The 14,901-nt window shown below is 46.2% G+C and overlaps 1 protein-coding gene across 3 annotated transcripts in view; it reads right to left on the bottom strand.

Annotated features, from left to right (window-relative positions):
- The window catches only part of pdcd11 (programmed cell death 11), a 99,789-nt gene that overhangs the window by 36,627 nt on the left and 48,261 nt on the right, over window positions 1–14,901 (bottom strand). For all 3 annotated transcript variants that reach the window (XM_068053197.1, XM_068053199.1, XM_068053198.1), the window contains exons 16-23: window positions 13,358–13,432; window positions 11,331–11,426; window positions 10,319–10,538; window positions 8,806–8,955; window positions 6,057–6,172; window positions 4,700–5,214; window positions 3,410–3,472; window positions 2,276–2,378 (exon numbers count right to left, since the gene is read on the bottom strand). In XM_068053197.1, coding sequence (XP_067909298.1) covers window positions 2,276–2,378; window positions 3,410–3,472; window positions 4,700–5,214; window positions 6,057–6,172; window positions 8,806–8,955; window positions 10,319–10,538; window positions 11,331–11,426; window positions 13,358–13,432 — 1,338 coding nt within the window. The remainder of the gene's footprint in view (window positions 1–2,275; window positions 2,379–3,409; window positions 3,473–4,699; window positions 5,215–6,056; window positions 6,173–8,805; window positions 8,956–10,318; window positions 10,539–11,330; window positions 11,427–13,357; window positions 13,433–14,901) is intronic.

The raw sequence follows: 14,901 nt of genomic DNA, 5'->3' as shown, positions 1-14,901 counted from the left end.
ATCAAAATATGATTGAATTTTACACTCAGTTTGAAGGAGAGAAGAGTGGGTCCAACACTAGTATTTTAAACTTAAATAAGGGCAATTATGAGGGCATGAAAGCAGAGCTAGCTAAAGTGAACTGGCAAATCAGGTTAAGGGATAGGTTAATAGAGATGCAGTGGCAGACATTTAAGGGGATATTTCAGCGTACACAAAATAGATGCATTTCAACGAGAAAAAAAATTCCAAAGGTGGGACCCGCCATCCTAGGTTAAAACAGTTAAAGATAGTTTCAAACTTAAAGAAAAAGCCTACAATTGCACAAAGATGGGAGGCAGGTCGGAAGATTGGACAGAATATAAGAAACAGCAAAGAATGACTAAAAGATTGATAAGGAGAGAAAAATTAAGAGTACAAGAGAAAATTAGCTAGAAATATAAAAACAGATAGTAAGAGTTTCTACAGATAGTAAAAAAAGTTACCAAAGTGAGTGTTGGTCTTATAGAAAGTGAGTCTGGGGAATTAATAATGGATAATAAGGAGATGGCAGATGAATTGAACAGATATTTTGCATCGGTCTTTACTATTGAGGATACAAGTAACATCCCAGTATTAGCTGTAAATCAGGAAATGGAAGGGAGGGGGGATCTCAAGAAAATTACAATCACTTGGGAAGTGGTACAGAACAAATTGTTGGAGCTGTGGGCTGACAAGTCCCCGGGTCCCGATGGACTTCATCCTGGGGTGTTAAAAGAAATGGCTAATGAGATAGTTGATGCATTGGTTTTAATTTTCCAAAATTTTCTACATTCGGTGAAGGTTCCATTAGATTGGAAAATAGCGAACATAACTTCTTATTCAAAAAGGGGAGACAGAAAGCAGAAAACTACAGGCCAGTTAGCTTAACATCTATCTTAGGGAAAATGTTAGAAGTTATTATAAAGATGTTATAGCAAGGCATTTAGAAAAATTCAAGGTAATCAAGCAGAGTCAACATGGTTTCGTGAAAGGGAAATCATGTATAACTAATTTATTGGAGTTCTTTGAAGAAGTAACGTGCTGTGGATAAAGGGGAACTGGTGGATGTACTGTACTTAGATTTCCAGAAGACATTTGATAAGGTGCCACATCAAAGGTTTTTGAGGAAAATAAAAGCTTGGTGTAGGGGGTAACATATTGGCATGGAAAGAAGATTGGCTAGCTAACAGGAAACAGTAGGCACAAATAGGTCATATTCTGGTTGGCAAGATGTATAGATAGGTTAAGTGAGTGGGCAAAGTTCTGGAAAATGGAGTATAATGTGGGAAAATGTGAAATTGTCCACTTTGGCAGGAAGAATAAAAAAGCATATTATCTAAATGGTGAGAGATTGCAGAGCTCTGAGATGCAGAGGGATCTGGGTGCCCTGGTGCATGAATTGCAAAAGGTTGGTATGCAGGTACAGCACGTAATTAGGAAAGCGAATAGAATGTTATTGTTTATCACGAGGGGAATTGAATACAAAAGTAGGGAGGTTATGCTTCAGTTATACAGGGCTTGGTGAGACCACATCTGGAGAACTGTGTACAGTACTGGTCTCCTTATTTAAAGGAAGGATGTAAATGCATTGGAAGCAGTTCAGAGAAGGTTTACTAGACTGATACCTGGAATGGGCGGGTTGTCTTATGAGGAAAGATTGGACAGGCTAGGCTTGTATCTGCTGGAATTTAGAAGAGTAAGAGGCAACTTGATTGAAACATATAAGATCCTGAGGGGTCCTGACAGGGTGGATGTGGAAAGAATGTTTCCCCCTTGTGGGAGAATCTAGAACTAGGGGTCACTGTTTAAAAATATGGGGTCGCCATTTAAGACAGAGATGAGGAGAAATTTTTTCTGAGGGTCGTGAGTCTTTGGAACTCTCTTCCTCAAAAGGCAGTGGAAGCAGAGTTTAAATATTTTTAAGGCAGAGGTAGATAGATTCTTGATAGGCAAGGGGTGAAATGTTATTGGGGATAGGCTGAAATGTGGAATCAGATCAGCCATGATCTTACTGAATGGCAGAGCAGGCTCGAGGGGCCTACTCCTGCTCCTAATTCGTATGTTCATGTTTTAAAGTTTGAGTTGACACCAGTGCGTAAACTTCACACATTGACTGTTACATGTTACTGAAATCAGAATGATAACATGGAGGGTTCAGAATCACCCTTCCCTCCCACCATCCCCCACCCCAGGCTCCCCTCAGTGACCAACCCCCACCCCCTCTCTGATCTCCTGCCCCCAGTACATAGCGACAGAAAGACATGAGCTGCCATACCTTGAACACGTAGCAAGTCAGCACTTGGCCGAGTTTGAAGGATTTGAGCCTGTCAGCTAACTGCTCGCCCTGGAGCACTACTGCACATTCTCCTGACAGCTTGCTGGGGAAGGAAGAGGACAGTCAGCAGGAAGGCGATGGAAGATGTGCACAGATTCAAGATTAGATCGCCAATCATTTTTTAAATTTAATAAACATTCAACCAATCTTTCCTGGAAAGTGAACACAGAACCTGGATCGAGGGATTTGCTCCTGAAGTTTATGACTTCATAAAAGCCCCTCAGTTCCATCTGATTACTCCCTGCTCTCCTACTGAAAAGCTGTTGACTCAATGCCAGGATCGCTCCTGCACCTTGGTTTAGCATCTATTTAAAGAGTGAGTCTTGACAGCGAGTGCCGACAAGTTATTCAACTCAGAGCATGAGAGCTGAGCCGGAACCAATCCCCAACTCATACCCACAGGCCAACATACACAGCAATCAGGAGCAGGACAATACATGCTCACTTGACACAAAGATCTGTGTATCATGGTCTGCATAACTCAGTTCTATGCTCGAAAACTCACTGAGCCGTTCACCATCCCAATGTTTTAAGCCTTTACATAGAATTTACAATAGAGGAACAGGCCATTCGGCCCAACAGGTTTGCGCCAGTGTTACTGCTCCATTCAAGCCTCCGCCCACCCTAATTCATCTCAATGTTCCTAAACTCAACCACTTCCTGTGGTAGCGAGTTCTACATTCTCACCACTCTCTGGGTAAAGGACTTCCTCCTGAATTCCCTATTGGATTCATTAGTGACTATCTTATATTTATGGCCCCTAGTTTTGGTCTTCTCTACACATGGAAACATCTGCTCTACACCTACCCTATTGAACCCTCTAACCCCTTCATAATTTTAAAGACCTCGATCAGGTCACTCCTCGGTCTTCTCTTTTCTAGAGAAAAGGGTCCCAAGCCTGTTCAATCTGTGCTGATAGTTACAACCTTCCACATCTGGTATCATCCTTTTTGCACCTTCTCCAGTGCCTCTGTATGATGCTATAATATGGAGACCAGAAATGTTCAGAGCACTCTAAGTTTTCTGTGACCTGGGGCATTACACCTCACCACTGGTCACTGTGTCTTGCCTCACCTTGGTTGCAGTGTTAACTCTGGTATAGTCATTGCGAAGTGCGGGTGTGTGATTGGCAAAAACCTGGCATGACGGGAAGACAAAAACAACACATTAGTCATTGACAGAAAAAGATGTAAAAAGAAACTTGTGGAATTACAAGGTCCTGTACCATCACCAACCACAAAACACAGCTCATTCTGGTTTCTGTAGATTTGCCGATATATGTGGACTCCACATACATTGAATACACACCCCTCAGCAGCCTGGCAGACCCAAGGGAGCGCCGCACTGCCGGCGGGGCAGTCACTCGGATGAGATGTTAAACCAAAGCCCTGCCGCCCGTTCAGGTCTAAATGAACCCATAGCCACTATTTTGTAGACGATGAGGGAGTTAGTGTCCTGGCCAGTAATTATTCCTTAAACAACATCACTAAAACAGATTATCTGGTCCTCTTTATTTATTCGTTCACAGGATGTGGGCATCACTGGCAAGGCCAGCATTTGTCCATCCCGAACTGCCCTTGAACTGAGTGGCTTGCTGGGCCATTTCAAAGGGCAGTTAAGAGTCAACCACATTGCTGTGGGTCTGGAGTCACATGTAGGCCAGACCAGGTGAGAATGGCAGATTTCCTTCCCTAAACAACATTAGTGAACAAGATGGGTTTTTACGACAATCCAGTAGTTTTGTGGTCACTATTACTGAAACTAGCATTTTATTCCATATTTATTTAAAACCTGAATTTAAACTCTCCAGCTGCTGTGGTGGGATTTGAATTCATGTCTTTGGATCATTAGCCCAGGCCTCTGGATTGCTAGTCTAGTAACAAAGCCACTATGCTCTTTGTGGAATCTTGCTGTGTGTAAATTGGCTGCAGTGTTTTCCAAATTACAAGACGAGCGACACTTCAAAAGTATTTAATTGGCTGTAAAGTTGTTTGGGACATTGTGCAGATGTGAAAGGCGCTATAGAAATCCCAGTCTTTAATGTCCTTCAGGGAAGATAACCCGTCACTCCCTACCACACGACTCCAGGCCTCCACCATGCGTTGACTCTTAAAGCAATCAGGGTAATGAGGGATGGGCAATATCTGTTGCTTCACCCATGCACACAATAGAATAAAAGCCTGTAGCAGCAGCTTGCTATCTCAAACCGCTTAGTAACAGTGAAACTCCCCTGGAACAGCCACTGCAGATTCTCCACTTATGCCACAGGTCCCATTGTGTTCCCAGACCTGGGCAAACCCGCTGCAGCTCATCATGGTTTAAGATCAAATACAGAGACACTCAGATGACCAGCAGAGTACCTACCTGTGAGATTTTGCTTCTTTGCCTCCAATGATCTTTGCTGTCACGACATTGCTGACTTTCTGCCTTGATGTTGGAACAGTGCCCTCGGGGACGTGGTCCAGGATCTCTGAGGCATGAACAAACCCAGTCACGCCGCCTTGTAATGCGATCAGGAGATGGGTTGCCCGCACTGATTTCACAGTGCCGCTGACCATATCCCCGATACACAGTGCATGCTGAACCCCAGGCAAAGCTTCGTCCCCAGCTTCTGACAGCTTGTGTTCTCGCTTTACTCTGCGGTGTTTGGTGGAACCTCGTGCAGCTAGTGGGATCCCATGATGTCCCATTCCAGTGGTTCGCAGCGACACAGAGATGGTCTGCCCCACAGAGAGCTTCTCTGAGTCAAAGTGGAAGGTGTCGTTTAGATGGGATGCAACTGGAATGAGAAAGAGCTGAGAGGTGTTGGCCAGCGATACCACGGCAATATCCGGTGTCACAAACTGCACCACGGCAGGATGCTGTGACATTCCTTTCAACTGCAACAGAGAATTGTCGATTGAAGTCGTCAGTTCATCACAATTTGCCAACTCACTTACTTCAACTTGTTGGCTTTTGAGTTCTCCACATAGTGAATTCAAAAGATCGTCTTATTCCCTACACCAGATGCCCCATCAAACACTCCCTGGACAGGTAGAGTACGGGGTTAGATACAGAGTAAAGCTCCCTCTACACTGTCCCCATCAAACACTCCCTGGACAGGTAGAGTACGGGGTTAGATACAGAGTAAAGCTCCCTCTACACTGTCCCCATCAAACACTCCCAGGACAGGTATAGCACTGGGTCAGATACAGAGTAAAGCTCCCTCTACACTGTCCCCATCAAACACTCCCAGGACAGGTACAGCACGGGGTTAGATACAGAGTAAAGCTCCCTCTGCACTGTCCCATCAAACACTCCCCAGGACAGGTACAGCACGGGGTTAGATACAGAGTAAAGCTACCTCTACACTGTCCCATCAAACACTCCCAGGACAGGTACAGCACGGGGTTAGATACAGAGTAAAGCTACCTCTACACTGTCCCATCAAACACTCCCAGGACAGGTACAGCATGGGGTTAGATACAGAGTAAAGCTCCCTCTACACTGTCCCATCAAACACTCCCAGGACAGGTACAGCACGGGGTTAGATACAGAGTAAAGCTCCCTCCACACTGTCCCATCAAACACTCCCAGGACAGGTACAGCACAGTGATTCTCGCTCAGTGTATTGGGTAAGTTGTCTCTGCTGAACCCTGCCTCTCAGGAGTCTCCCCCTCTGCCTCGGATCTAACCCAGATGGGCAAAGGCTTCGGAGAAAAACATCCCAACACTTATGTACCTTTTTTATGTTGGCACTTAGTAGCTCCTGACGGAGGGAGACGTGAACGATGGATGAGAGGAGATCTACGAACACCACCACTGCTGTCCACTGCTGTCCTGGGCTCACCTTCGTCTCTACAAGGAAGGAACAAAGACATGATTAGCTAACGTGGGCAACAGAAATTTACTGCTGTACGTGTAACATTACATGGCAGCCCCACTCCCCAAGCACAGAGCTTATCCTGTCACCCTGACTCATGGGATTCACAACTGTGATCACAACAGCTTCACGTTGAGGTGTACCTGTGACAGATTCTCCTGGAGCAGTTAGTTATTCCACTGAGTGCTCCACACGTCTGCTGCTGCAGCAGGTTCCATACACCATGGTGAATTGTCACAAAGCCACAACTTCCCCATCGGACCCGAATACTTTAAACCCACCATGTTTCACTGGCTCCCCAAATCCATTTGCTTCTGTGTGATGTGATCAGAAACAATGATCTACACACTGTTCAGAGATCTACTCAGCTTATAGTTGATAATCAGTTAAACCGGGGATGAAAGAGAGGAGAAGAGATACAGTCAGTAATACAAGGCGCTGGGGAGAGAGGGGTTACTGAGGGACAGTGTGAGGGAGCTGGATTAACATCAGTAGAGATACAGTCAGTAACACAGGGTGCTGGGGGGAGAGGGGTTACTGAGTGACAGTGTGAGGGAGCTGGATTAACATCAGTAGAGATACAGTCAGTAACACAGGGTGCTAGGGGGAGAGGGGTTACTGAGTGACAGTGTGAGGGAGCTGGATTAACATCAGTAGAGATACAGTCAGTAACACAGGGCGCTGGGGGGAGAGGGGTTACTGAGTGACAGTGTGAGGGAGCTGGATTAACATCAGTAGAGATACAGTCAGTAACACAGGGTGCTAGGGGGAGAGGGGTTACTGAGTGACAGTGTGAGGGAGCTGGATTAACATCAGTAGAGATACAGTCAGTAACACAGGGTGCTGGGGGGAGAGGGGTTACTGAGGGACAGTGTGAGGGAGCTGGATTAACATCAGTAGAGATACAGTCAGTAACACAGGGTGCTGGGGGGGAGAGGGGTTACTGAGGGACAGTGTGAGGGAGCTGGATTATCAGTAGAGATACAGTCAGTAACACAGGGTGCTGCGGGGAGAGGGGTTACTGAGGGACAGTGTGAGGGAGCTGGATTATCAGTAGAGATACAGTCAGTAACACAGGGTGCTGGGGGGAGAGGGGTTACTGAGGGACAGTGTGAGGGAGCTGGATTAACATCAGTAGAGATACAGTCAGTAACACAGGGTGCTGGGGGGAGAGGGGTTACTGAGTGACAGTGTGAGGGAGCTGGATTAACATCAGTAGAGATACAGTCAGTAACACAGGGTGCTAGGGGGAGAGGGGTTACTGAGTGACAGTGTGAGGGAGCTGGATTAACATCAGTAGAGATACAGTCAGTAACACAGGGCGCTGGGGGGAGAGGGGTTACTGAGTGACAGTGTGAGGGAGCTGGATTAACATCAGTAGAGATACAGTCAGTAACACAGGGTGCTAGGGGGAGAGGGGTTACTGAGTGACAGTGTGAGGGAGCTGGATTAACATCAGTAGAGATACAGTCAGTAACACAGGGTGCTGGGGGGAGAGGGGTTACTGAGGGACAGTGTGAGGGAGCTGGATTAACATCAGTAGAGATACAGTCAGTAACACAGGGTGCTGGGGGGGAGAGGGGTTACTGAGGGACAGTGTGAGGGAGCTGGATTATCAGTAGAGATACAGTCAGTAACACAGGGTGCTGCGGGGAGAGGGGTTACTGAGGGACAGTGTGAGGGAGCTGGATTATCAGTAGAGATACAGTCAGTAACACAGGGTGCTGGGGGGAGAGGGGTTACTGAAGGACAGTGTGAGGGAGCTGGATTAACATCAGTAGAGATACAGTCAGTAACACAGGGTGCTGGGGGGGAGAGGGGTTACTGAGGGACAGTGTGAGGGAGCTGGATTATCAGTAGAGATACAGTCAGTAACACAGGGTGCTGCGGGGAGAGGGGTTACTGAGGGACAGTGTGAGGGAGCTGGATTATCAGTAGAGATACAGTCAGTAACACAGGGTGCTGGGGGGAGAGGGGTTACTGAAGGACAGTGTGAGGGAGCTGGATTAACATCAGTAGAGATACAGTCAGTAACACAGGGTGCTGGGGGGGAGAGGGGTTACTGAGGGACAGTGTGAGGGAGCTGGATTATCAGTAGAGATACAGTCAGTAACACAGGGTGCTGCGGGGAGAGGGGTTACTGAGGGACAGTGTGAGGGAGCTGGATTAACATCAGTAGAGATACAGTCAGTAACACAGGGTGCTGGGGAGAGAGGGGTTACTGAGGGACAGTGTGAGGGAGCTGGATTAACAGTAAAGTGCAAACACAACACGTAATTTGCATGAAGCGAGGTCCCATAGACAGCAGTGAGGTAATGGTCATCTAACCAGTTTCTGGGAGTGTTGATTGAGGAAGAAATGTTAGTCAGGATACTGGGAGAACTCCCTGCATTTCTCCCTAATGCCATGGGATCTTTACCATCTACCTAAACCGGCAGACGGTTTAATGTCTCATCCAAAAGACAGCACCTTGACTGTGCAGCACTCCGCTGAAGTATTGCCTTAGATTACGGGCTCCAATCTTGGGGTTGGTTTTGAAGCCATGATTTATGACTCAGAGGCGCGATTAATCCTAATCTGGTGGGCCTCCCAACAAATGTGCACTTACCCGCCTGATGATAGCGACTGGCTGAAACTGTCAGTCTGGTAAGCTGTGCACCAGTGAAGTACACTGTCCCATCCATCTTCACTCTCTCCACAACCAGCTGCAGTCTCTGCCCTATGGCCAGGCGGCTCAGATTGGCAACAACCGCCGAGTCTGAAAGAGCAAACGTTTGCCAAGAATTCAAGGTTCCAGTTTGTAACTCACTCTGGGTATCTTTTATTCTGTACATATATATATATATATATATATATAAACCCTCCCCAAACCCCTCGATTAGGTTCCAGCCTGTAACTCCCTCCCGGACTCCCAGGTAGCCGTTGTTTTATAAATTACGTTTTTTTAATTGTGCATCAGATAAAAGCATTCCTCCTCTCAGCAGTAACTGATGTTGCTACTGATATCACACAAGATTGTTGTGGATGATGACACCCTTAAACCATTCTATCAATTAAACTTAATCTGAATTAGAGTCAGGCACGGTGAACATGTGAATCAGAGCAGTCGCAACACTAATCCCAGTTACACAGCATTGTAGAAGAAATGGAGGAAACAGCACACTTTAAGAAAAAGGATCTGTACAGTTAAATAAAAGTTAAGCACTGGAGCCTATCCAGTGTATTTTAAATCAGAATTTTAAGAAGTGAGTTAACCCATTTCCATGTCATTGGGTTGCAGCAAACTCCCAACAGCAGGAAACATCTAGGGACTTAAATTGAAAGCTGCACTTCTGATAAAAATATAAACATACAAACTAGGAGTAGGAGTAGGCCACTCAGCCCCTCGAGCTTGCTCCGCCATTCAATAAGATCATGGCTGAATTGACTGTAACCTCGACTCCACATTCCTACCTACCCCCGATAACCTTCCACCCCCTTGCTTATCAAGAATCTATTTACCTCTGCCTTAAAAACACTCAAAGACTCTGCTTCCACCGCCCTTTGAGGAAGAGAATTCCAGACTCTCCAGCCTCTGAGCGATAAAACCTCATCTCTGTCCCAAATGGACGACTCCCCATTTCTAAACAATGACCCCTAGTTCGAGACTCTCCCACAAGGGGAAATATCCTTTCCACATCCACCCCGTCAAGACCTCCCAGCATCTTACTTGTTTCAATCAAGTTATTATTATATTACACACACACACATGATTGAGGCAGAAAGAGGTGGACTCAGAACTGGAAGCTCCAACATGGCAGGGTTATACAAGGGGAGTGGAAATCTAGATCACTCTCTCTCAGAAAGCTGCTGAAGCTGCAGGTCAGTTGAAAAGTTTGAAATTGTGATTGATGAATTTTTGTTGAGTAAGGGTACTAAGGGTTTCAGAACCAAGGCGGGTAGATGGAGTTAAGATACAGATCAGCCATGAACTAACTGAATCGTTGAACAGGCGCGAGGGGCTGAATGGGCTTCTTCTTGCTCCTATAATCCTGATCAATCCTAAATTATATCCTGCTTGAAGGCTGACTGTTGTGCATTTGTTTTCTCTCATACTCAAGGTGAACAGTTACAGACATTACCCCTACTGCTCATCAAAGTCCTGATGAACTCCAGTTCCCTCAAGTACTGGCTCAGGAGTGCAAGGCTCTCACAATCAGCCTCTGCAGATCCACATTCAGACACTTTCAGAGTCAGCAACACCCGTTTCTTCTCCTCATCCAGGTTCGTAACCTTGGCTACCACCGTCTGGCCCACCACAAAATGATCCTCGGTGTTTGTGACAAACTTATCGGACATAGCCTGGGGGATAATAAACCAGCAGAATTAGTGCACCTGCAACTTACTCCTGCGTCTATATATAAACCCCCCGAACCCCTCGATTAGATTCCAGTCTGTAACTCACTCCCGGGTATCTGTTATTCTATATATAAACCCCCCGAACCCCTCGATTAGATTCCAGTCTGTAGCTCACTCCCAGTATCTGTTATTCTATACATAAACCCCCCGAACCCCTCGATTAGATTCCAGTCTGTAGCTCACTCCCGGGTATCTGTTATTCTATATATAAACCCCCCGAACCCCTCGATTAGATTCCAGTCTGTAACTCACTCCCGGGTATCTGTTATTCTATATATAAACCCCCCGAACCCCTCGATTAGATTCCAGTCTGTAACTCACTCCCGGGTATCTGTTATTCTATATATAAACCCCCCGAACCCCTCGATTAGATTCCAGTCTGTAACTCACTCCCGGGTATCTGTTATTCTATATATAAACCCCCCCGAACCCCTCGATTAGATTCCAGTCTGTAACTCACTCCCAGTATCTGTTATTCTATATATAAACCCCCCGAACCCCTCGATTAGATTCCAGTCTGTAACTCACTCCCGGGTATCTGTTATTCTATATATAAACCCCCGAACCCCTCGATTAGATTCCAGTCTGTAACTCACTCCCGGGTATCTGTTATTCTATATATAAACCAATCTCCCGCGCCCCCCCCCATCCCCTCCACCACCATCCCCTCCACCATGCTATTCAGAACAATCTGTGCCACTGATAGTGCATGCGGTTACCAGATACTGGACTCACAGCTTTGGGAGCCAGTCCAACAAGTCCATGTGGGAATTCGACAAACACTCCATACGGCATAATGTTCTTCACCAATCCCGGCATTTGCATGCCCACCTGGGGAAAAGAGAAACACACAGTTACGGCATTGCAGAGTGTCCGGAAGCCAAGGCTCTTTGCCTAAGGAATGATATACTCGCTTTAGAAGGGGTGCATCAAAGGTTCACTACATTGATTCCTGGGATGAGAGGGTTCTCCTACAAGGAGAAATTGTGTAGAATGGGCCTACACCCTCAGGCATTTAGAAGAATGTGATTGGAAAAATAAAATTCTTTACTATTCCATTCTCCCAGTTTCTCCATTTTGATCACATCTGTTTGGACGATGCAACCTTCCATACCAGCACTTCTGATATGTCTTCCTTTTTCTTCAACTAAGGATTCCTCCATTGCAGTTGACAGAGGCCTCGACCCGTGTCTGTCCCATTTCCCACACCTTCACCCCTTCATCTCCCTCCCAAAATCATGATAGGATTCCCCTTGTCCTCATCTTCCACCCATCAGCCTCTGTATACAATGAATAATCCTCCGTCACCATCAAACACATCTTTCCCTGCTCTTCTGGCATTCCGAAGGGAAAGTTGCCTCTGTGACACCCTGGTCCACTCCTCAGTCACCCCCGATACCCGCTCCACTTCCCCTGGCACCTCTGCTTTTAAGTGCAGAAGATGTAACACTTGTCCTTTTACCTCCTCCCTTCTCACTGCCCAAGACCTCAAGCACTTGTTCCAGGTGAAACAGTGATTTATTTGTACTACTTTCAATTTACTATACTGTATTCACTGCTCACAATGACGTCTGCTTTACATTAGGGAGACCAAACGCAGACTGCTTTCTGGAACACCGCTGTTCAGTCTGCATGTGCGACCCCGAGTCTCCGGTCGCCTGTCATTTGAATTCTCCACCTTACTCCCACTCTGACCTTTCTGTCCTTGGCCTGCTACAGTGTTCCAATGAAGGCCAACACAAGCTTGAAGAACAGCAACTCAGCTTTCGACTGGGCTCTTTACAGCTTTCCGGACTCAACACAGAGTTCATCAGTTTTAGATCATTATCTCGGCCCCCATTTTGTCTTGTTTCTCTTTGCTAGTTTGTTTTTTCCCCGGCTCATTTCTCTTCTCTCCTTTCAGACAGCAGCTGTTACTCATTTTGACATTCACACCTCCCCCAGACATCTTTTATTTCTTTACTTATGCATTACCATTCCCTTTGGCCCGACACCAACACTTCTGTCATTTAATGTCTCCTGCCCTCCCCCCATCACAGACCTCCCCTTTTGTTCTTCTGCCCACCCTACCCCCAACCCCCCCGACCCCGTCACCTGCTCAAAACCTATTACATTTCTAACATTTCCCAGTTCTGATGAAAGGTCATCAACCTGAAACGTTAACTCTTTCTCTCTCCCAGATACTGCCAGACCTGCTGAGCATTTCCAGCATTTTCTGTTTTTATTTCAGATTTCTAGCATCCTCAGTATTTTGCTTTTGTCAAATTCTGAGGGTGGATGCTGGGAGGCTGTTTCCCCTGCCTGGAGAGTCCAGAACTGGAGATCATACTTGCAGGATAAGGGGTTATCATTTAGGACTGAGATGAGGAGAAATTCTTTCTCTCAGGGTTGTGAATCTTTGGAATTCTCTTCCCCAGAAGGCTGTGTTATTGAGTATATTCAAGACTGAGATTGATAGATGTTTGGACACTCGAGGAATCAAGGGATATGGGGATTGGACAGAAAAGTGGAGTTGAGGTCAAAGATCAGCCATGATCATACTGAATGGCACAGCAGGCTCGGGGACCATGCGGCCCACTCCTGCTCCTATTTCTTTTGTCAGGAAGCACATTCCAAATCTGACCAGCACCAACGAGATTTGATCCCCGGCTGCTCGTCTTGTAAATCCATCGCCATCAAACTCGGCAAATCCAGCTCCTTAGAATATGGCAAAGAAAAACATGTCGAAGGGGACCCTTTTAGAGAATTGAGTGACAACTCACCTGGAGCTCGGACACGTCCTTTGGCAGTGGCCCTTGTTCAGCAAAAGCTATCACTGCAGCTTTTTTACAAAGAATCTGAGCAAGGGAGTTAAGGGCAAGGAATGCTCTGAGAAAACAGGAAACTAGATTGCCTATAGAGTAACACCGCTTGTGACAAAGCACATCTGATATCGGGTCTGACAAAATCCTCGGTCACATACCACTGCTGTTACATAGCAGTTCCTCGCAAACCAGCTCAACAATTATTTCAACTCAACTATGTACTTAATGACTATGATAACTAGAATCACAGAATAATACAGCACAGAAGAGGCCCTTCGGCCCATCGAGTCTGCACCGATGCATTAAAGACACCTGAACTGTCTACCTAATCCCATTTGCCAGCACTTGGCCCATAGCCTTGTATGCTATGGCATTTCAAGTGCTCATCTAAATACTTCTTAAATGTTGTGAGGGTTCCTGCCTCGACCATCGCTTCAGGCAGTGCGTTCCAGATTCCAACCACCCTCTGGGTGGAAATTTTTTTCCTCAAATCCCCTCTAAACCTCCTACCCCTTACCTTAAATCTATGCCCCCTGGTTATTGAAACCTCCGCTAAGAGAAAAAGTTTCTTCCTATCTATCCTATCAATGCCCCTCATAAATTTCATATACCTCAATCATGTCCCCCCTCAGCCTTCTCTGCTCGAAGGAAAACAACCCTAGCCTTTTCAGTCTCTCTTCATAGCTGAAATGCTCCAGCCCAGGCAACATCCTGGTGAATCTCCTCTGCACCCTCTCCAGTGCAATCACATCCTTCCTATAGCGTGGTACCCATAACTGTACACAATACTCCAGCTGTGGCCTAACTAGCGTTTTATACAGCTCCATCATAACCTCCCTGCTCTTATATTCTATGCCTCGGCTAATAAAGGCAAGTATCCCATATGCCTTCCTAACCACCTTATCTACCTGTGCTGCTGCCTTCAGCGATCTATGGACAAGTACACCAAGGTCCCTCTGACTCTCTGAACTTCCTAGGGTCCTACCATCCATTGTATATTCCCTTGCCTTGTTAGTCCTCCCAAAATGCATCACCTCACACTTCTCAGGATTAAATACCATTTGCCACTGCTCCGCCCATCTTACCAGCCCATCTATATCGTCCTGTAATCTAAGGCTTTCCTCTTCAGTATTTACGACACCACCAATTTTGGTGTCATCTGAGAACTTACTGATCATACCTCCTATATTCACATCTAAATCATTAATGTACACTACAAACAGCAAGGGTCCCAGCACCAATCCCTGTGGTACACCACTGGTCACAGGCTTCCACTCGCAAAAACAGCCCTCGACCATCACCCTCTGCCTCCTGCCACGAAGCCAATTTTGGATCCATTTTGATAAATTGCCCTGGATCCCATGGGCTCTTACCTCCTTAACTAATCTCCCATGCGGGACCTTATCAAAAGCCTTACTGAAGTCCATGTAGACTACATCAACTGCTTTAACCTCATCAACACATCTAGTCACCGCCTCGAAAAATTCAATCAAGTTAGTTAG

This window comes from Heterodontus francisci, chromosome 20 (genome assembly GCF_036365525.1).
Source record: "Heterodontus francisci isolate sHetFra1 chromosome 20, sHetFra1.hap1, whole genome shotgun sequence".
Classification (NCBI taxonomy): Eukaryota; Metazoa; Chordata; class Chondrichthyes; order Heterodontiformes; family Heterodontidae; genus Heterodontus; species Heterodontus francisci.
The sequence above is the reverse complement of the archived record's forward strand: the minus strand, read 5'-3'. Positions and strand labels throughout refer to the sequence as shown.